The sequence below is a fragment of the Citrus clementina genome, unplaced genomic scaffold, assembly GCF_000493195.1.
Source record: "Citrus clementina cultivar Clemenules unplaced genomic scaffold, Citrus_clementina_v1.0 scaffold_5, whole genome shotgun sequence".
In the NCBI taxonomy this organism is placed as follows: Eukaryota; Viridiplantae; Streptophyta; class Magnoliopsida; order Sapindales; family Rutaceae; genus Citrus; species Citrus x clementina.
The window spans coordinates 37,642,294-37,663,128 of record NW_006262201.1 but is presented as its reverse complement, the minus strand read 5'-3'; the positions used below and the strand labels follow the sequence as shown (position 1 = coordinate 37,663,128).

The 20,835-nt window shown below is 34.8% G+C and overlaps 4 protein-coding genes and 1 long non-coding RNA gene across 7 annotated transcripts; 4 read left to right on the top strand and 1 right to left on the bottom strand.

The window, feature by feature from the left end:
* Positions 1-268: 268 nt before the first annotated feature.
* Positions 269-5,649, bottom strand: LOC18040777 (cyclin-A1-4). The gene is made up of 11 exons (XM_006434194.2): positions 5,074-5,649; positions 3,677-4,091; positions 3,363-3,499; positions 2,725-2,826; positions 2,353-2,486; positions 2,152-2,227; positions 1,981-2,057; positions 1,861-1,894; positions 1,460-1,609; positions 1,225-1,359; positions 269-663 (listed from the first exon to the last, which is right to left on the bottom strand). The coding sequence occupies exons 1-11, from the start codon at positions 5,278-5,280 to the stop codon at positions 595-597; spliced, it is 1,536 nt and encodes a 511-aa protein (XP_006434257.2). The 5' UTR covers positions 5,281-5,649; the 3' UTR covers positions 269-594.
* Positions 5,650-7,917: 2,268 nt separating this feature from the next.
* LOC18041718 (replication factor C subunit 4) lies at positions 7,918-11,937 on the top strand. 3 transcript variants are annotated; one of them, XM_006434193.2, is made up of 12 exons: positions 7,918-8,073; positions 8,176-8,254; positions 8,386-8,465; positions 8,809-8,931; positions 9,014-9,083; positions 9,169-9,242; positions 9,803-9,923; positions 10,034-10,096; positions 10,488-10,547; positions 11,017-11,142; positions 11,233-11,316; positions 11,632-11,937. In XM_006434193.2, the coding sequence occupies exons 1-12, from the start codon at positions 8,030-8,032 to the stop codon at positions 11,734-11,736; spliced, it is 1,029 nt and encodes a 342-aa protein (XP_006434256.2). In that variant the 5' UTR covers positions 7,918-8,029; the 3' UTR covers positions 11,737-11,937. The 3 variants fall into 3 exon arrangements, with proteins under 3 accessions (XP_006434256.2, XP_024040682.1, XP_024040683.1); XM_024184914.1 differs by lacking the exon at positions 10,488-10,547; XM_024184915.1 differs by lacking the exon at positions 11,233-11,316.
* Positions 11,938-12,884: 947 nt separating this feature from the next.
* Positions 12,885-13,985, top strand: LOC18041717. The gene has a single exon (XM_006434191.2). It carries the CDS (start codon positions 13,101-13,103, stop codon positions 13,653-13,655), a length of 555 nt encoding a protein of 184 aa, XP_006434254.1. The 5' UTR covers positions 12,885-13,100; the 3' UTR covers positions 13,656-13,985.
* A 647-nt stretch (positions 13,986-14,632) lies between these two features.
* On the top strand, positions 14,633-16,312 carry LOC18041716 (pentatricopeptide repeat-containing protein At1g77405). Its single transcript, XM_006434190.2, has one exon. It carries the CDS (start codon positions 14,785-14,787, stop codon positions 16,138-16,140), a length of 1,356 nt encoding a protein of 451 aa, XP_006434253.1. The 5' UTR covers positions 14,633-14,784; the 3' UTR covers positions 16,141-16,312.
* On the top strand, positions 16,313-18,739 carry LOC112097692. Its single transcript, XR_002905187.1, has 4 exons — positions 16,313-16,960; positions 17,531-17,627; positions 17,731-18,184; positions 18,440-18,739. It is a non-coding gene; the product is annotated as an uncharacterized LOC112097692 (long non-coding RNA).
* The last annotated feature ends 2,096 nt before the right edge of the window (positions 18,740-20,835 follow it).

The following is a 20,835-nucleotide window of genomic DNA, read 5'->3' as shown; positions in this document are numbered from 1 at the left end:
TCTTTTATATTGCATGCAATACGAACAAATTTTAAATTCCGAATTATTATTAAATATTGAGTGCTCAACGAAAGCTCTATCGCTGATTCAGGGATTCTACATCCATCACTTACTATTTTTATTATTAAATATTCACTTACTGTTGTATATATAATTATATACAACAGTAATTACAATTGCTAATAAATAATAACAAAACCACGAAGATGATACCGAGATTCATATCCATGGGCACCAGTGCAACAGCATGTAGAAAAAGCATGTGTATTTAGCATTTTTATATACGATATATTTGAAGATGCAATGTACAAAAATTACTCTGTCTTGGTTCATTTTGTCTAACAAATCGTGGTATGGCCTGAGAAGCCACCTGACAAGGAACAGCTAAGGCAAAAGTTACAGAACAGAGGTCAAAAGTCAAAACTCACTGTATAAAAGTATGACTCTGCCACAAAATATAGAGAGTTGAGAAAGGGGTTCTAAGCTCTACATCATTTAGAGAAGGGAAGGGGGAAAAAGAAGAAGAAATATAACTTCCAGCCGATCCGCAAGAGCATATGCAACAGCATGATGAAATGGTAATGCACACGCCTACTAACTCGGGTCTTCAAAAATCTCGGGAAGTATTGAACTAGAGCAGTGTTTTTTTGCCACATATTTATACTGTTGCAGATAGAAAGCACACCAGTTGGCATCAATAGAATTATAAGCACTTAAGCAGAAATTTACATAAATTTCAAAAATTTTCCACTCAGATATCAAATGGAATTTTGTAAATCAATATGCTTATTGAAAACAAGTCCATAAAAGTAGTTGTTCATAAAATTTTCCTACTATGTTTCAGGATGTCTGACGCCATATTTATTTTGAGATGACAAGATGGAGCAAATATAATCAAGTCCGTTTCACTTACTCAAAATGGACTGTGTCATAGAACATTATTATTCAATGCAAGTCCAGCGAAGCACATTAGTAAGATTTCCTATCCCAGTTTTCTTAAGTTACCTTATACTACTGCCATGATTAAAAGAAAATCACCTGACATTAAAAGCTAAGTAAAATAATAACAAATGTTTTTGTTATGCAATGTGTTTCTAAATATTGGTGTATATTTACTAGCAAAGTATTCGAGTGCTGACAAAAGGTCTGTGCCTTCTAAAATTGCTTTGAAATGTCCAATGGGCAGGTACATCTTATTCCAGACGAAAGAGAGGTTCTTCTCACCTTATGCTGACTGTACTTCTCCCTGATTGCAGACAAATTAGAGAGACCGCCATCACAGAAGAGACGATGTAGTGCCTTAACACAGTCACACAAATCAGAGGGTTGGTAGAATGTATAATGCCCCAAGGTAGAGTTCTGTATCAGAAGAAATACAAAATTAAACTATGTCATTGAAGAATAATGAAAAAAATTGGAAACATCTCAGCAACAAGGAAAATGGCATTTTCTCACATACCCAAGGTTTTTTCAAAGGGTACAGTATAAAATTGGCCAAGAAAGTAGCAGAAGCAGCTATAAGTGATGGGGAATAACAGAGCATTTTGTAGTCCAGAAGCGATAACTCCAAAATGTAGTTGGCCAAGCACTCGAACTGCATTGATGGGGCCTACAAAAGATAGTATGTGCTACCACTGAATGCTATGACGGTTTTAATAACAACAACGTTTGAACAACAAAGTTCAGTGCCTGAACATCTTAAACAGAAGAAAGAAAACATTGACCTTTGGAATGATCAGTAGTAAGCACGACTGAAACTATATCATTATGATGTTTTGTATATTATCATGACAAAATTAAATGAAAAGAAAAGCAAAAGGTAGCAAAATGCAAAAATCATACATTCCAACACAAACATACCTTGTTACTTCTTTGAGCAGCACGAATAAAACGCCTAACATTTGTAATAAATTGCAAGTCAATACCAAAAGGAGCATGCAAGGAAAGTACTTGGTATTTCAATGAGAAGAGAAGCATTACATCAAAAAACATTTAGCTGTTGGGGCTGTCATTTCAAACTTCAAGTAATTCAATACAGCAGATTCCATTTGGAGAACCTGCAGAAACTAAATTGCTCAGTGCTTCGAAATTTGGGAAAAATAAAGCAATTTAAATAAGAATTCAAAATTGCAGATGAAAATAGAACCCAACCTCCTTTTTATTGTACGTGTTATCTGTAATGTAGCAAAGCTCTTCCACCTGAGGCGGACATATCTCCTCATACTTGCTGACAACATAATCACTTTTCCATTTATTATCCATAGTCCTATCCTAGTGCACATTCATACACATGCATACACAAACGCACATAGATTGCTCAGAAGACAGAAGCAAATGTAAAAAATTTCTTACGCTGAAATCATCATGCAAGCCACACCAAGCAGTTGCAACTGTTGCCTGATTATCACATTGCCAGAAAGATAACGATCTATGTAGTTGACTGCCAAAAATAGAGTTTCAGGGACAAGCCTGTATTCTTCAGAAACCTACAGTTACAAGAAGTTAAAATCACCAATCACCCAAAAGAAAGATCAACAACTGAACTCTTAGAAAATGAGATGAATGTTTGATAATATTGAGAATGAACTTTTAAAATCCAACACAGCCCCAGTTATCAAATAATAATTGGCTGTCATAAGGTAAATGCAGCCCTAAAATGGTAGGGTAGACAGGGATGAGAATCACAAAAATGCCCTGGCAATAACATCAAGAACCATAATTTACCTCCACTAGCCAATCAATGAGTATTGCACGCATGCCTGGATTAATGTCTTTCTGGACCCTCTCCATGAAGTCCAAGGAAGGCCTTTTCTTAGCTTGAAAATCCTGAAGATTCGGCATATCAAATGAAGAAAAAGCAGGAACATTTACACGAATACACTTCCGAACATAAATCTCACAAATCTCACTTGAGAATGGAGGTTTAGTTGTATCAATGGATAAGCAATAGTCAAAACTAACAAAGAATGAACCCCTCAAACCATATATCCCACACAAATACTTATCTATGTTGGAGTTGCCATAAAAATATATAAATAAACCACTTTCTTCTTCACAAGTATGGAAGGATCTATAGAAATACTGTAGTGCATAGAGACATGGACCACATGGTTGAAGTCATATGATACTTAAAATCGAACATCTGAAGATTCTTTGTTAATAAGGTATAGTATTGGAAAGAAATTCCAAAGTTTAATTAACATTGTGTATAAACAGTGAATTGATCAAACCAGGAACATTAAATTGACATGACAATGATTGTAATACTTCTATTAAATGTATGCATCAGAGATAGCAGGAAAGTTAACAAAGAAAAAGCCAAATGGAATGTTCTATATAAATTTGAAAAAAGGATGCCAAACCTCAGATGCGCGCAAGTTCTTGTAAATGTCACAGGCAATGGTTGCACAAAACTGGGGGTCCTTGATATTGTCATCGATATCAACAAAATCATCAACCATTTCCATCTCTACGAGTATGTCTCTCTTGCAAGTCTTCCCTGAAATCCATGGAGCAGAAACCCAGGAGAGTGAAATTCATTGATCTGCAGTCTTCAGTTTATGGAACGGTAAAAAACAATGGCCAACACTGGCCAAACTACATATGACATATGAATTGAACAATAGAAGAATGATTAAATTAGATTGAGCATATATGTCCCTCAAAAATGAGAAACCTTTTCCTTGTGCACAATCTGAAATGTTGAGAGAGCTGCATGTCCTCCTCTCAATAGATTTAACTGCCGAAGAATCCTCTTTATCTATGTATACAAATTCTGGACTCTTCAGAGAGTCGCAGGTAGACATTGTCTCATCCAAAGAAACGGAACCACTGACTGATGTGCTCAGAGAAATATTCTTGCATCTGGGTACCATAATTGCACTACTGGAAGCAGGAAGGCTGGAGATATTGCTGCTTGGAGCAGGAATAGCTCTAATGATAGGATGATCACTTCTAGTAGAAAATGCATCCTTGGCAATAACACCTATTTTCACACTCAAGGAAGCAGGCAAAGTGTTCCCAGAAAGTCCTTTATCATGAGAGTGAGCTGAAGATTCCTTTTTCTTGGCAATTTTAGCTGAACATGGCACCTTTAAAATATAAAAACACAGTCAATTTTGATTCGTGGATTAGAACAAGTTATACCCAAATCTGAAAGTAATTATGGTTGGTTCAATAATATGTGAATGATCAAATTGAATTTTGTACGATTATTTAGGGGCATCTGGCCATCAGACTGAAATCTAGTCCTCCCAGAACTGGATGGACATCATTTCCAAAACACATTTCGATCTATAAAACTCAAACATAATGTAATGATCCCAGAAACGTATGTTGTTATCAAATCCTATAAACTAGGTACATGCACCAAAAACTTAACTCAGTTGTTTAATACAAGATTGACACAATCATGAAACAGCAAAGTCCTAGTGACCTGACAACAGTCAAATCGTAAATAAATTGCCAAAACATGCAAAGTTTTGCAGTTACGGACGAAATGTTTAACAGAGAAATATCTAACCCTGATCAAATTTAACGACTACAAACTAAATTTCCAATATTTAATATCCACTAACAGTAAATAAATCATATCATCAATAGGTAGGCTTATAAACACAGATGTTAGTAATGCAGAAAATAGTTCAGTTGATCTTTGAGAATACGGTAGCCATAATTGATATTAAAACAAGTAATGGAATGTACAAAATAACAGTAATGACCATTAATTTTATACTTAGGAAAAACATTTATACAGTTCTCAACGATTTAAAACCACCACTTATGTATGCATAATCACACTTGGCTCTGTTTCTTGATAACTAAAATTTATTTTATAGACAAAATTAAATAAAATAAAAAATTTCCGCATTCAGCAAATAGGCTGTTACAAACAATTCTTGAGAAAGAGTAGAAATATTAGAAACAGCCATTAACATCACCCGTTACATTACAAGCAAACAGTAACTATCAAAAAAGAAATAGTATTAACGTTGGTTAATAACCCAAAATTAGAAATACACACAAAATAAAACTAACAAGAAGTGCTCAAAGCAAATTCAAGAAAACACGCACAATGGGCTTCGACTGGGTGCCGACAACCCGGGAAACGGCTTGAGACCCATCTCTCTGGTTGGTCATATCAGAGAGAGCCGGACGCTTCTTGGCCAATTGCGGCTTCATTATGGCGATTTTCTTGACGTGGCTTTCAGAGTCCGATGGCGGCCTCCGGGCCGTTGATGATGACGACGAAACCGGGGGGCGACGATTTCTGGTCGACATTTCGGACCAAACCCCAGCCTGAACCGAGATTCCCGGCAAGAATCGGGGGAAAAATTCCAGAAAGTATAAAAATTAAACAAAACTGAAAATGAAATGATAATGCAACGTTAATTGCTTCTTACTTTGAGATGTAGGGTTTTTTCCTTTTATGGAAATTCAAGATTCTTGGAGGGTATTAGATTTTCGAGAGCGCATGAGAGAGTAGGAGAGAGAGAGAGAGAGGGAATTTTATTAGAGTGCCAAAAAGCCGCGCAAACGTGTTAGTTTGAAAGGAATAGAGATCCTGACGGTTGGTTTTGTACGGATAAATCTGGGCCGCTATTGCTGAACACGTAATGATAACCGCAAGACCATTGCCGGAGGCGCCACATGTTGGTGCTTCTCTAAATTTACAGGCGGTTACTAAAAGTTTTATGTTTTAACCAGTCGAAGGACGCCACGAAAAAGGGTAGCCTTGGCATTCCAAATTTTGTTTTCTTTCTTTCTGGCGAATGGTATATGTTGTTCATCAAGTGTGCATGACAGGCAGTTGCGTTAGCTTCCTCGTGATCAGTGAGTTAACGCCCACGCTAAGTTCGCACTTTTTATCATTTGAGCGTTATACAGTGTGGGCAGCTCCGCTTACACCACTGTAATCATACATTACGTGGTGTGTGTGTTTGGTGGCGGTTAAATGTGATGGGATTAGATTTGGGTTAGGTTAGGATTACCGGTCTATGTTTGATGGCAAAAGTTGGATTAGGATAAGCAATCCTGGACCCACGAATTACTAAAGTGAATAATTAAAATATTTATCCCAACAGGACCTTGGGATAAGAAAACTACAGCTAAAATATTTATCCTAATACAAGATATGTAAAAAGAAAATCATATTTTATATTATTAAATAATATATTTTTATATTCATGAACCAATTATCTTATCATGTTTGCTCATGATATTATTGTTTAATCTCTTATTTAGAAGTTATATGACCAAGTTAATACAACAAATTTAAGGAAAAGTTTTGTCAAATTTTCCAATGCTCAAAATTATTGATAAATTGATTTAATTTAGATTATACGTTATATTACTTTATAATTTTTTATTTTTAGCTGCATTTAACATCTCATGCAAAATTTTAGAGCCTCAACTATAAAAATATGAGTTTGTAGGGAGTAACTTACTTTCTAAATTGTGCTATAAGAATTAATTTTAGATAATTTTAAATTTATTTTCATTAAATTAATATATATATATATAATATTAGTAAGATAATTTTAATTAAATTAATATATAAATTATATTAGCGACTAATTTTAATTAAATTAATATATAAATTATATTAGCGACTAACAAATAGCACACCAAATAAAATACATTATTATTTATTTCAATCTTAATCTACATCAACATAACATAGTATTATATTTTATCTAATTCTATTCTATCCTATCCTATATCCCACACCAAACATGCCTTACGTGAATTTATTTATTAAAAAAATACTCAAATTCTAAAGATAATCCAATGTAAATTATATGATAAATTGATAACTACTAAGCGTTTATGCAAATTATATTATCAATGTGATTTTTTTTTAAATAAGGAAAATCAACATAAATAAATTCGATAACCCATTACATTGTAAGAGAAAAGTTGTTTTTTTACCTCAATGATTTAACGACTCAATTTCATTCAGTTAAGTCATTAAGTTATTAAACCAATTTTTTTTTCTTTTTACTTAATATAAAAAGTCTTCACGACACCATTAAAGGATATTTCCTAAAATATTCCTATCTAATTAATTTATTCTCATCTTTAACCAAATAAGACTTACTATTATTATTCATCTCTAAAACTTACGATTACATAGTAGTAGAGAATATTTATTTTAGCTTTTTTATATTTTTCAAATTAGCATTATTTATTTTTTACAAATTTTATATAAATATTTTTCATACAATAATACATCATAAACTACAATGAATTGATTAACATGTTCTAATTTAGAATTTTAAATGCTTATATTTACTAAACATAATATATGCTATGATAAAATACTGTCTTATTTATGTTCATTGAAATGTTTATTATTTATTTAACTTTAAAATTTTGCGAGGGCACAAATTTAAAAATTCTAGTTTGCAAATTTTTTTAGTTGAAAAAAAAACACAACTTAATACTAATTATCAGAGATTCAGACAAAAAATAAAAAATAAACATATCTTTCATATTCATATATTTAGATTTATTTAGTATTCAAACTAAGGGGCTGTTTATTTTTTTGATTTAATGCCTTAATTGACTTAATTTCAATTAGTTAAGTTATTAAGTTTATTTATTTTTTCAACTTAATGAAAGTTTTCAATCATTAAGTCATCATGTTATTGAGCTATTTTTAAAATTTTTTATTTAATTTAAAAAAGTTTAAATAATATCATTAAAAATATTTTCTAAAATATTCCTACATAATTAATTAATTTTTATTTTTATCTAAATAAAATTTAATAATTAACATTATTATCCATTATATATAGAGTGAAAGCCAATTTGAAAACTACTTTTTAAACTAAACGCTGCGATTCGTGGAGTCACACACGTGTTAAAATAATTTACTGTTGCTGTGCGCGTCAATATAAAATTGCGAATGAGAGCGAATTTCGGAAAAATTCACAAAAGCGGGAAAAACAAAAGCCCTAACTTTACGCAGAAATTCTCCACTACCCAGTCCAGTCCAGAAAAAAGCGAGGACGAAGTAAAAAGAAAAATGGCGCCAGTATTGCAGAGCTCACAACCATGGGTTGAAAAATAGTACAATCTCAGTCTCTTGCGATCCAATACTGTCACCTCTGCTTAACATTTTTCAAAGTTAATTTTCGTGTTTTTGTTTTCTGTTGTATATCAATTTTGCAGTCGACCAAAGCAAGTCAAAGATGTGGCTCACCAGGAAGAGGTCGTGCGCGTCCTCACAAACACTCTCGAGACAGCCAATGTAACACTTCCACTTTCAATTTCAAGTTTCTCATTCTAATTATTGATCTTATGATTATATGTTGAATTAAAAAAGTTTAAAAACCCTAGCTGTTAATGTTATTTTTTTAATAATTTTTTGTTCTGCTGAAGTGCCCACACATGTTATTTTACGGCCCACCTGGCACCGGAAAAACCACCACTGCCCTCGCCATCGCCCACCAGCTTTTCGGGTACTCTTCTTGTAATATTTGTTATTCACCTATTTATTTATTCTAAATACTCTTTCAGTTATTTTCGCTTTGGGTGCAAACTAGTTATACAAACTGATGTGTCATAAAATTAATAAAAAGAGATTAGAATAGATTATGTGGCAATCGTAAAATCAATAAAAGAAGAGATGATGCGGCAATGACATTGATATTTTTCATTTTACATCACCAATTGTATTGTGCCAATTAGTTGGTATAATTGATACTGTACATTTAGTGTTACTCTTCATTATTTGATTTCATTTGAAAGAATGCTTAGGCCATTATTTCTATTTGTTTCTCTAATTTAATCACACTGTTGTAGGCCTGAACTTTACAAGTCCAGAGTGCTAGAGCTGAATGCAAGTGATGACCGTGGGATTAATGTTGTTCGTACCAAAATTAAAACTTTTGCTGCCGTGGCTGTAGGCTCTGGTCAGCGACGAGGGTATATATATTCCTGTCTTGTATTCTTTTCCGTTCCGTTTCCTAATTACGTGTCAGCTGATTTTTTTTCTTCAACACTTCAGGGGTTACCCTTGTCCCCCATATAAGATTATTATTTTAGATGAAGCAGATTCCATGACTGAAGATGCTCAGGCATGTTTGTTTCAGTTCTATTGGTTTTATTAAGCTTTCTCCTGTGGAATTATTGTGAATGCCCAATAATTATTATAACTTACAGAATGCTCTGAGACGTACTATGGAAACTTACTCCAAAGTCACAAGATTCTTCTTTATATGCAATTACATAAGCAGGTTCACCTTCTCTGCTCTGTTTAGCTTTCTTTTGTTTTTTATGTTTTTTTCCTTATTGGATCAAATTTCTTTTGACAAGGAATATATTAGGATCATATACGCTTCAACATTAAAATTTTTGGAAGGTTTTGGACTATCTCTTACATATTCTATCTGAGATGTTGGTAAATTTATTTAGATGCAGTCCAACTAGATGATTTATTACAGCACATTGTATTAGTTTATAATTATGTTTAGATGTTTTCTTCTTAAACTGTCCAATTAGATGACCATCTCTTATGCTTGTATTGGTTTTCACTTTTCGGTAACAATTTCCTTTTGTTGAAGTTTATGCGTAACAAAATCTGTGGTTTGATCAAATAGAAGATTTTAGATTTTAGGTGAGAGCTTCAACATGTTCTCATATCTAGGTGGTTCTGTGATCTGTTGATTGAAAGTTGGTTCTCATAAAATCAACTTTCAGAAGGAAATATAGGTTTATCATATCTTTATAATGAAGTATTTTAAGAGTAATCCTTGTTTAATGAACTACATGCTCTCTTCTTTCTTTCTTTTGGTAGGATAATAGAGCCTCTTGCTTCAAGATGTGCAAAGTTCAGGTTCAAGCCACTTTCTGAGGAAGTTATGAGTAGCCGTGTATTGCACATTTGTAATGAAGAAGGACTCAATCTAGATGCAGAGGTGTGGATCAATTCACTTATGGCCTGTCTTATAAACAATAGTTTGCATGTTGTTGGATTCTTGTAAACGTATTAGTTTTTAACATGCTTGCACATGATATATCATTGTAGGCTTTATCAACCTTAAGTTCTATATCACATGGTGATCTCCGCAGGGCTATTACATACTTGCAGGTGAGAAATGGTCTGCTATTTTTCCTCATGAACTATGATTCTTTCTTCACGACTGTATATGTTATAGTTGCTTTTGACAATTCGATTCTCAAAAAGTATAAGTTAACCAAAAGTTATTGTTCAAATACAAAAGTTACTGTTCATATACTGGTATTTTAAACCGAAAAATTGAATAAAACACCAAATTATGAAATTTATCTTTACTTCAATTAAGTTTGGAAAGGCTGTTGCATTGATTTTGGTCATGGTCGATAGGGCATAGGAGGGATTCAGAAGCTTTAGTGCTCTAACTTTCTGCACTATGTTTTCTTTTTCTTCATGTCACTATCTTGCTTTATAGCCAATGTCTAATGATGAAGCTTATGCCCTATCATTTGGTGAAATGCTGCAGGGAGCTGCTCGATTATTTGGATCATCAATAACTTCCAAGGACCTAATTAGTGTGTCTGGTGTAAGTTGTGTTTTGTGTTAATCCTTTGATACATCGTTCACTTTCTATATGTATCTGCCGGAAAGTCTTGCAAGTCCTTTTTATTATAAGTTCTAAGGCCTGTAATAAATTTTAACCAACCTTCTCGATCTTTGGTTGTTCAACATATTCCAAACCTTTAAGTCCAGATGAGCTTTGAAACTCAAGCCTGAAGACTTTTAGAAAATGCAGTGGCACTTTTTTAGGGTTGTGATTGGAGTTTGCATCTTAGATCTCCAAGTATTTGTTCTTCCTATGGTTGGTGTTGCTTGATGTTGGATGATGTTAGCATAATTGGCATATTTTAAAAAAAGAAAAAAAGTTGTAAATCAGCTCCTGGACAAAGTTTCAACGTTTCGGCTTTTTGTTTTCCCTTCCTTTTTTCTGGTGACGTTTTATCTTGTCTGGGAATATCCAGACTCGTCCTGAATTTCAATATTCTTATTACCAGGTTATCCCACCGGAGGTAGTGGAGGGGCTTTTCGCGGTGTGCAGAAGTGGTGACTTTGATTTAGCAAATAAGGAAGTTAACAACATCATTGCAGAGGGATATCCAGCCTCTCTGCTTCTTTCTCAGGTTACTCTTTTGCTATTTGTATTGATGGTTCAGCACTCTCGTCAATGTTTATATATAATATATTCACTACTGATATAAAATTTGTTCCAGTTATTTGATGTGGTTGTTGAAACAGAAGATATATCTGATGAGCAGCAGGCTCGAATATGCAAATGCTTGGCTAAAGTAGATAAGGTTACTAACTGCTTTTATACTGCTTCAAGTTATTTTCTGAGATTAGCACTAGTAACAGAAATTGAAATGCTGTTTATGATGATAGATGATTTTCTTGTGGAGCAATCTAGACTCCAGAGCATGTTTTATTTCGAGCAATTCTGAAAAACAATTACGCGTCGAATAATCTTAGAAATTCGTCTTTCTTACTTGGAAAGTTTTTGTTTTTCCAGCATGCGACAATTGATGATTTCATGTTCAACTTTCTCTCTCCTCTCTGGTAATATCTTCTGCTCTATTATGCACAATTCTTATATTTTTGCTTGGTGGTTGCAGTGTCTTGTTGATGGTGCAGATGAGTACTTGCAGCTATTGGATGTGGCCAGCAATGTGATACGAGCTGTATGTAACATGCCAGAAGAGTTTCAATATGATTGTTAGGCATCTAGATAGGGATTGCAGACTGCAGAATCTTGTAGAAAAGAATTGTTCCAGTTTTAAATTTAACCAGTAACAGAGATCTCTCATCTTAGCAAAAAGCAGATTCCATTTGCTTGGTATGATGAATGTGAGCTCGTAATTGTATCTTCTGAAACACATCTTAATCTGTTATTTGGGATTTACCGGTGAGTAGCCGACTCAGAGTCCATTTCCTTCCTTTTTTTTTTTTTTTTTGTTTCCCAGATTTGTCTTCACTTCTTTTTTCTTAATGGTTTCTGATTTTATATTGTTCTTGACTGCCGGATATAGGAGGCATGTGAACATGATGAGGCTCAGAAAATTGTCTTCATATTTTCTGGTCTCATCTGTAGAAAAGCTACCACTAGAAGGTATAGGAACTTTGCTGTCTTATTGACTTGCTGATGCGAATAGTATAGTGGTGGAATTGAAATAGGAGTTCCAGACAAATGACTGTTTCTGGTTCTCGTTTTGTCACCATAATAATAGCCAAAAATGATGATTACAATCTATTTGAAAATTTAAAATTTCTTTCACGTTTTACATTATTAGTGTTACCCATTATAAGCGGTCATCCTACCGTTGTAGCAGGCCTGGTCAAACTCAAAGCATCATAGGACATATAATCATGGCTGTAACACAGTAAAAGGCATCATTATTAATTTACTGCCTAACACTCACTCAAACTCATAGGATAAAATACGAGTTATGGCTTATTAAATTTAGGCTCTCTACGGTACTATTGTCTAGAGCAACCGTGTGGCTGTGGCAAAAAACAAAATAGTTAAATTTAGTAATCACTTTTAACTTCTCCTCGGAAACAAACTTGAAATGAAGTTTCCCGATTATCATTTACTTTGCCGAAGTTTTATTTCAGAAGAAATTAGGAATGTGACCCAAAGGCCTTGCGGAAAATGAGCTTAATTAGAAAAAAGGCTGAGTCAGTAGCATTATCCGCTCGTAGATAGTTAGTTCAATTCTGTCTGCATCTAGATTTTCTGATACAAACAATTTAAAATTCGAAAAACAAAGTCCCTTATTTCCCTAATTAACGTTTGAATTTTTCACAAGAACGTTTTGCTTTCCACTTTCTTGATACTGCATAAAGCATGATTGAAAAAAAGTTCTTTCTTTCTCAGTACAAAAGTCAAAGAAGGAACATGCAGATTATCTCATTTTCCATATTGGCCCCACTTCATGCCTTTAATCTCGCCAGGAACGCCCCATTTCTTACTATATAAGAGCAAAGCAAAGCAACGCAACACAAGCGAACCCCGTTTTGGTTTTACGTTTACCCCTATCACTTGGGGTCTGCTTTTATTAGTTATTTTCAGTTATAAACAAACATGACTATCGATGACTCTTGTAGAAAACCCGGTGCCGTCCCATTCAAGTGGGAGATTCGACCCGGCGTGCCCAAGATCCAACAACAGCAACCTCTGAAGAAACTTACGCCGGAGCCACCGCTGTCACCAGCTGTTGAATTTGATAATCACACCCGTTCCTCACCTGCTCCACTGCAAAAGCTTAGACCCCCACCAGCCGCGCTTCATTTCTTTCCACCAGTGGAGCCTCGAAGCCAGTCGTTCCGGTCCACCCCGCGAACCCGGTCCGAGCGTTGGCGGTTTGAGAAACCTCTCCGACCCGATTGTGTCTCGCCCGGATGTTTTCCTGCTCCTCTGCTGAGACAAAAGGCAAGCAAAAAAAGGGTACTCCTACCCAGACCAGAATCCGAACCCGGATACTCTTCTGACCTTGAAACATTAGCCAGGTGGTCGGTGTCTAGCCGAAAGACCCTTTCGCCCTTCACTGCCTCACCTGCTTCGTCGTCTTTTTCGTCGTATAAGTCTTCGCCCCGACCGGTTGTTGATGCGGAGTGGGCCGGGTTCGGACTCTTTTAAACGGATCTCACTGTATAGTATAAGCGCTGCTGCTCGTTCTGGAGGGAAATTTATTTGCGCCCTCCGAAATGTTTTTTAAATGTAATATATATATATATATATATATTTGGTTTGTTAATGGACAATTTCTAGGAGAGTTCTCTTTAGAATTGGATCACGAGCCCAAGACGGTGGCCCGTGATTAGCTCTTCTCGTCTAAAATCTTCAAAGCTCATGATGTGATGTCTTATAATTATTGTAAGGGAGGATTTTTCTTTTTCCCAATCTATATTAAGTATATTATTGTAATTTTAGAAGTTTGAGATGATATTGAAAAAGGATTTCAATGTCTATGCTGGCTCAATTTCATATGAAACTCCCATTTATTTTTTTTCGCAAAGTTTTGATCTTACATTTAATAAAATTTAGGTAACTTACAAAATATATTCAATCCGCATTTTTTTTTTAGTTTGGATTTCACACACCCCAACTTCTCCATATTCCCATGCACAAACTTAAATTAAAATTTAATGTGAGAGAACATTGATTCCTCTTACTTGTATGAAAAGAGGCAAACCAAAAAAACTATTTCCTTAAGAGTTCAATTGAAAACAATAATTAATGTTTGTATCATAATTGATATGACAATTATATTGTCACTCTATTCCTAAAATTTTATTATTCACTGATCTTCCATTTCGTATAAGAACATAGTAAGCCTAGGCGATAAGTGTAGTGGACTTTTCCCTCATTATTATAGCATAGATTTGAGTCCAGTAGATGCAAGTATGGAGGGAGGCGTTGCTTGTATTCGGCTGAAAATTTCAAGCTAAAAGAGTAGAAAATGTGGCCCATAAAATGTTGAATGCTGGAGATTGAATTAGGTAGGTCCAATGCCAGAAAGCCCAAAACTCGGTCCATCAAATGCCCACGCCTTTTCTTCTCGCTTCAAAGTTCAAAGACGGCAAAAAGCGCGCAGAACTTCATCACATGTAAAGTGGCCTTTACTTCACGTAACAAATAACAGCCGCCCAGAAATTCATGCAAATATCAGTGAGGAGAAATCGGAACTAGCTTCGAGTATAAATCAGTTTTGCAGTGGCATTTCTGAAGCATTTGCGAGGATAATTAATTATCAACCGCAACGAACATGATCGTCTCGAAACCTCTAAACTCCAACCACACTTGCCTAGTGCAGCAAGTACTTCCGCTTATCCTCAAAAACGTCCCATTTGATGCCAAACTCGCCGCTTCAACAACCAAAACCCAAAACCCATTCACCATTGAATCAGTCGCTGACGTACTCAAATCAATCCCAAGATTCTTCTTTCAGTCCCCTCGCTCCATCGGCCGCCAAACCGGTTTTCGCCACCGCACTCCTTTGAAACAACGAATCCTCAAAAAAGAAGCTGACAATATCGCCAATAATGTGCTTGTTCTTGGCCCTGCCGCCTATAGAAACCCTCAAAAGGTCACTCTAGGAATCAACAAAGCCACAGAGTTTTATCACTGGGTCGAAAGGTTTTTCCACTTTTTTCATAATGAGGTGACTTGTAAAGAAATGGGTATTGTATTCGCCAGAGGAAATAACGTAAAGGGTCTTTGGGATTTTCTCAAGGAAATGTCAAGGAGAGGAAATGGCGAGCTTGTTACTACCTCTACTGTTACCTGTTTGATAAAAGTCCTAGGTGAAGAAGGGCTGGTTAACGAGGCATTGGCTACATTTTATCGGATGAAGCAGTTTCGTTGCAGACCTGATGTTTACGCTTACAATGTTGTTATTAATGCTCTTTGTCGAGTTGGGAACTTTAACAAGGCAAGATTTTTGTTGGAACAGATGGAGTTACCGGGGTTTAGGTGTCCCCCGGATGTATATACTTATACTATATTGATTAGTTCTTATTGTAAGTATGGTATGCAAACCGGGTGTAGAAAGGCCATTAGAAGGAGGATATGGGAAGCTAATCACTTGTTTCGGTTAATGTTGTTTAAGGGTTTTGTTCCAGATGTTGTTGCGTATAACTGTTTGATAGATGGTTGTTGCAAGACCTATCGGATTGAGAGGGCCTTGGAACTTTTTGATGATATGAATAAAAAGGGTTGTGTTCCAAATCGGGTTACTTATAACTCGTTTATTAGGTATTATAGTGTTGTGAATGAGATTGATAAGGCTATTGAAATGATGAGGAAGATGCAAAATTTGAATCATAGTGTACCCACTTCGAGTTCATATACTCCAATTATACATGCATTGTGTGAAGCTGGAAGGGTTTTGGAGGCCAGGGATTTTCTGGCGGAGTTGGTTGATGGGGGTTCAGTACCTAGAGAGTACACATACAAGTTAGTTTGTGATGCCCTAAATGCGGCAGAGGAACCTAGTTTGCCGGATGATGGACTGCGTAAAAGAATAAGGGATGGTATAGAGAATAGGTTTAGGCAAGTTATGAAGGTAAAACCAATTATGAAGCATAAAGAGTTACTAAAGTGTGGAGAAATTGACATCTAGAGAAACTGGTGATGTTCTTCCATATGAAAACCGAAGGCCACTGGAATTGCAAGGATGGAAATTTGGGCACTCTGCCGGTGATTGTAACTATTACTGCGATGATTATTTTTACTTTCCTGTTCTTGTGGATTGGGCTTCCATTTTACTTTTTTCACTTATTTTAAACAGAAGGGCCTAATACTTGCTCGTTAAGAGAGAAAAAAAAAAAAGAAAAATGATTCTCAATTTCTAATTATTAATTAGAGTCAATGGTTTTTAGTTGCTTAAGATTATGTAATTCTGATCGAATCCTTTGGTCACAGTAAAAAAATTTAATGGGTTGTTGATATCAAGGCTGCATGTTCATTTTAGGAGAATTTTTTTATCAATTTACATACTATGAATCTGCAAAAGGGGTTAATGAAACCGATAGAGTTAAAAAGAAAGAAAGAAGCCTTTTATCTATGAAGTGTTTTATTAAAGATGAGGAATTATTTATGCCAGCCCAAGTAGATTTTTACTTTCTTTGTGGTCAGAAGCCCCAGTGGTATTTAAAATCATTTAGTGCCTTTAGAATGATTGTGGTCCATTTTACCTGATTCAACCAAAAAATAATAATAATTAGGAGTTAAGAAACAGTTCAATGAAATTTTACTTGGATGATATTCCTGGTGACAGGTTCTTTCTGGGTAGCTGTTACAGAATGGTTTTTAATTTGAACTTGCCCAGTTTAGCCAACTCCAACTTCCAGACTCATCTTGTTGTTACTGGCTTACTGCCTGACACTAGCTTGTTGACATGCACCGGCCATTTTTGTTCAGTGCATCTCGCCACTATTCAGGTATCAATTTTGGTTGCTATAAGATAACCACATAAGTTAATTGTATGCTGTAAAAGCTGGTCATAGTTTTGCAATGGTTCAAAGTTCTAACAACATAGTTCTTGTTGTGTTTGCTGTAAAAGAGTGCCGAGTCTTTTTAAATTCAACCCGAAACAAATTATTTTCTATATATTTGTCAATTAGAAGGAAACCAGGGCCCAACCTTTCAAATCTATGAGCCTGCTCCGTTTTAGCAAATTTGTGTGTAATAGTACGAACAGTTTTATTGTCATTTGAATTTCTCTGGCCTTTCAAGGGCAGGAAAATAATTCAATGCAGTTACAGTGTAATAAGTTGTGCAATGTGCTTTGAGTTGGGAGCTGGTCACTTGCTTACTTGTAAACTAGGGACAGTATTTGCATGGAGAAAGTGTGAGGATGAACTGAAGTGAAGAGTTAGGAAAGAAAGGTCATTGCAGCTAATAATTGTGTGTCGAAACATCTATAGATACCATTATGCATCTCTAGATCTTTGATTAAAAGATGATTCTGTTAATCAATAATTGCTATATTTTATAGTTATTGCTTGCAGATGATACTGTCATTTGAACTACCCATTTGCCTTAATCCCACTTCTCAAATTCAGCAGCAGTAGCACAAAGATGTGATCCCCTGAGAACTCAATTTATGTAAGTCATATAACTCAAGTCTCTCCAAAAGCCATATTTGAGTTTTGACTATTGTTAACAGCTGATAGAAAATAACTTGAATGTTGGTAATTAAATACTGCAGATAACTGTTATGTGATGGCTTCTGAGTCTGGGAACCATATTATCTCTGCTCAGGCTTTGTTGGATGGCTAATTCACAACAATCTTCCCAAGGTCGGAAATATGTTCATCGTAGTCCTAGTGTTTCTCTTGACCCAAATCGGGCATCGGACCTTGTACATCATAGGGAGGATTTGACTGATTTTCCGTTACCAGACTAAACTATTCATTATTAATGGATGGCCTGATAGCCGATAACTATGAGGTCAACTCTTTTCCTGCATATGGCAACCAAATTTCCAAGTGGCTGATGGAATATCTCAAATCATCACCATTTGTTTTCTGCGCATTTTGATACGTCTATGACTCTCTATGGAATGTGTGAATTGCCCATGGAACAAAAGATTGTGACCAAAAAGATTGGAATGCAATGAATGAGCGACTTGGCGATTGCGAAATCTCAGCAGGCATTGTCAGGTTACATAATAGTTGTTAACAAAATCATTTCTAAATTTCAGTTCAAATTTATAGTCACTCTCACACTCTTTATGTCAAACCATGACTTATGAGCTTATACAAAATATTAATCATTATCATCATTATTTGGTATTCCTTATCCAAATTATGGTGGTGTGATGAAATGATCAGTCGATGATTCACTGGATATTTTAGATTTCAGAAACGTCATTTGTCTATAAAATGAAAGTTAGTGAACGTGGACTTTTTGTGCAGAATCTGACAACATGATTGCAGCCCGCCCAGCGCATGCCCTTGGCAAGGTAAAACTCCAGAGATATTGGAATCATTCGATGAAACTAAAATACATCGGCATCTTGGTTTTCTCTTAAATTAGCACCGAGGAATGTGAGAATCTTTGATAGATCAAGGACTTCACATATCAAAACAACAACTTTGTGGAGATTAATTTAAGTTTTGATAGCCACTCGGGCTTTGGTCCAGCGGTGAACCACTACTTTCAAAGTTAAGCAGGATTATGAGAATAGTGGTTCGAATCTCCATACATAGATTCAACCTTCCTCAATTAAGCAAAAAATTATGTGGAATTAATTTGTAAATTTTTCTCTCTTACGAAATGTGAGTGGAGTAGAGACATCTCTCGTCTGTGAGGGTCATATGTTTGAGTATGTACTTCATAAAATTAATGTAATAATTTAAGTGCTAATTATATATCTGATTGTAAATATCACTAATAGAAGTTGTAAATATTTGTGTAATACAATAATCGTCTGAGGGTCATATGTCGCGAGTGTAATATCTGCTGTAATAAAAGTTATAAATATATGTGTAAAATAGTAATTTAATACGTGATCAGTATTCAAAAAAAAAAAAAAATTGAAGTTTTGATGCGAAACCCCTCCCAAAATATTATTATTGTATACTGCCTTTACAATGTGAACTGAGAGATTCCACTGAATATTTTATTACATACTTACAGTCATTACAGCCAAAATTCATGCAATTATTCCAAAAATTGAAGGACACTAAAAAAACTAAATTAATAATAAGAATAATTAATTATGTCTGAACTAAGATTTTTATTATTATACGTAATTCCATGACAGTTATATATAGAAAGTAGCAGCTAAGTTAGAACCTCCCTGGGGTATTAGCTAACACAGCCGCCCAATGACAGGCAATAAATTGCCATTTCAGTTTAATAAAGATGAATTATAATATGATTCAAGCATTCCATGAAATCAAGCAGTGGATTCAAATTGACAAGTTGACTCTAATGGTCCATTATCATCCTTTATTATTATTTAATCACTTCGAATGTTCTTTCTTTATCTATTTTCTGGTATTTCTTTTATAATAATGTAAAGGGAAAACGTTTAGAAAAAATGCAATATGATGACAAGTGCCAAACTCCCAATTCATGCAGGGCATTTGTGTCAAATTTGTTGATTAAGGACTTATGGTTAATTAGGTATGATTGAGGGGGGGGGAAAAAGTTAATATCATTGGATTCCCTTCATTTATTGACAAATTTCGACGTGCATTCAAGTTTATTGTAAGTCTACACTACACCCCCAGACCGTTGATTAGTTCTCCAATTCAAACGGCATGTCGACTGTTGTCGATCATTAAAAGTTCACTTTTGCTCTGATATGTCAAATGTCACAGTGAACAAAAATATGAAAATAACCTAAAAAAACATATAAGAAAAATGTTGATAGTTCTCAAATTAATTATGAAATAATATATTTTATTTTTTTTCCCCTTTCGCTCCTCCCTTCTTTCTTTCTTCCCCATGAGTAAATTTGAAACGTTAAAAATTTCAGGGGCTTCTTATAATTTTTCACTCCCTGCGCAATTAATTTTGATAGCAAATGGACTAACGACATGGGGGGGGGGGGGGGGGGGGGGGGGGAATATAGAACTATATAATATGCACTGATTGATGGTTATCCCACGATTTGTCCACAGTTTTTGACGGCTGATTAGTGTTGAGATGCTTGATTTTAAAAGATTAGAGAGGGGGGAAAAAAAGGTGACAAATGATAGAATGCGACAGAGCCAAGGCGTGGATCATCCAACTGTAAAATATATGGTAATACTAAGAGAGGCTCAGAGGCATGGATCTTGTCACGTTTCTTTTAATATAAAATAAAATTTTAGTGGGTGTTTTTATTATAATTAGAGTATTTTCATGGCATGGACATTGGAGAACACCGTGACTCGATTGACGTAACTTTTCATGTTTCTTAATCCATGAAAATGTAAAATATATCAATTGGTGCTCGAAAATTGTCACCACATCACATCCTTTCCAAATCAGTGGCTTTTGGCTTCACCAACTAATAATGGTTTTGGAGGTCAAATTAAGATTTCGCATCTTAGCTCAATTAAACAATTATTGTTATTATTATCTTTTCTGTTTCTTTTTCTATTTATGTTTCTCTCTATTTGAAGTAGGACTTTATTTATAATTATACAGAGAAGAGTAATAATGATTAATATATAATAAAAAGTTAGGTTGAAGAGTGAAGATAATTAATAAATGGGTGTGGTTATTTGCACTATAAACTTTACTTTGGACATATAATGAAATTATTTAAATGGACATAATTAAAAAAAAAAAAAGGAACAATTTCCTTTTCTTTTCT

What these genes read in the sequence shown, in the direction of transcription:
- LOC18041717 (XM_006434191.2), top strand. Translation starts at nt 13,101, where the DNA reads ATGACTATCGATGACTCTTGTAGAAAACCCGGTGCCGTCCCATTCAAG.
- LOC18041716 (XM_006434190.2), top strand. Translation starts at nt 14,785, where the DNA reads ATGATCGTCTCGAAACCTCTAAACTCCAACCACACTTGCCTAGTGCAG.
- LOC18040777 (XM_006434194.2), bottom strand. Translation starts at nt 5,280, where the DNA reads ATGTCGACCAGAAATCGTCGCCCCCCGGTTTCGTCGTCATCATCAACG. An exon ending in AGAACTTGCGCGCATCTGAG is followed by an intron (nt 2,827 to 3,362) that starts GTTTGGCATCCT and finishes CCGAATCTTCAG; the next exon opens with GATTTTCAAGCTAAGAAAAG. An exon ending in ACAGCTAAATGTTTTTTGAT is followed by an intron (nt 1,895 to 1,980) that starts GTAATGCTTCTC and finishes TACAAATGTTAG; the next exon opens with GCGTTTTATTCGTGCTGCTC.
- LOC18041718 (XM_006434193.2), top strand. Translation starts at nt 8,030, where the DNA reads ATGGCGCCAGTATTGCAGAGCTCACAACCATGGGTTGAAAAATA. An exon ending in ACACTCTCGAGACAGCCAAT is followed by an intron (nt 8,255 to 8,385) that starts GTAACACTTCCA and finishes GTTCTGCTGAAG; the next exon opens with TGCCCACACATGTTATTTTA. An exon ending in ATCGCCCACCAGCTTTTCGG is followed by an intron (nt 8,466 to 8,808) that starts GTACTCTTCTTG and finishes ACACTGTTGTAG; the next exon opens with GCCTGAACTTTACAAGTCCA.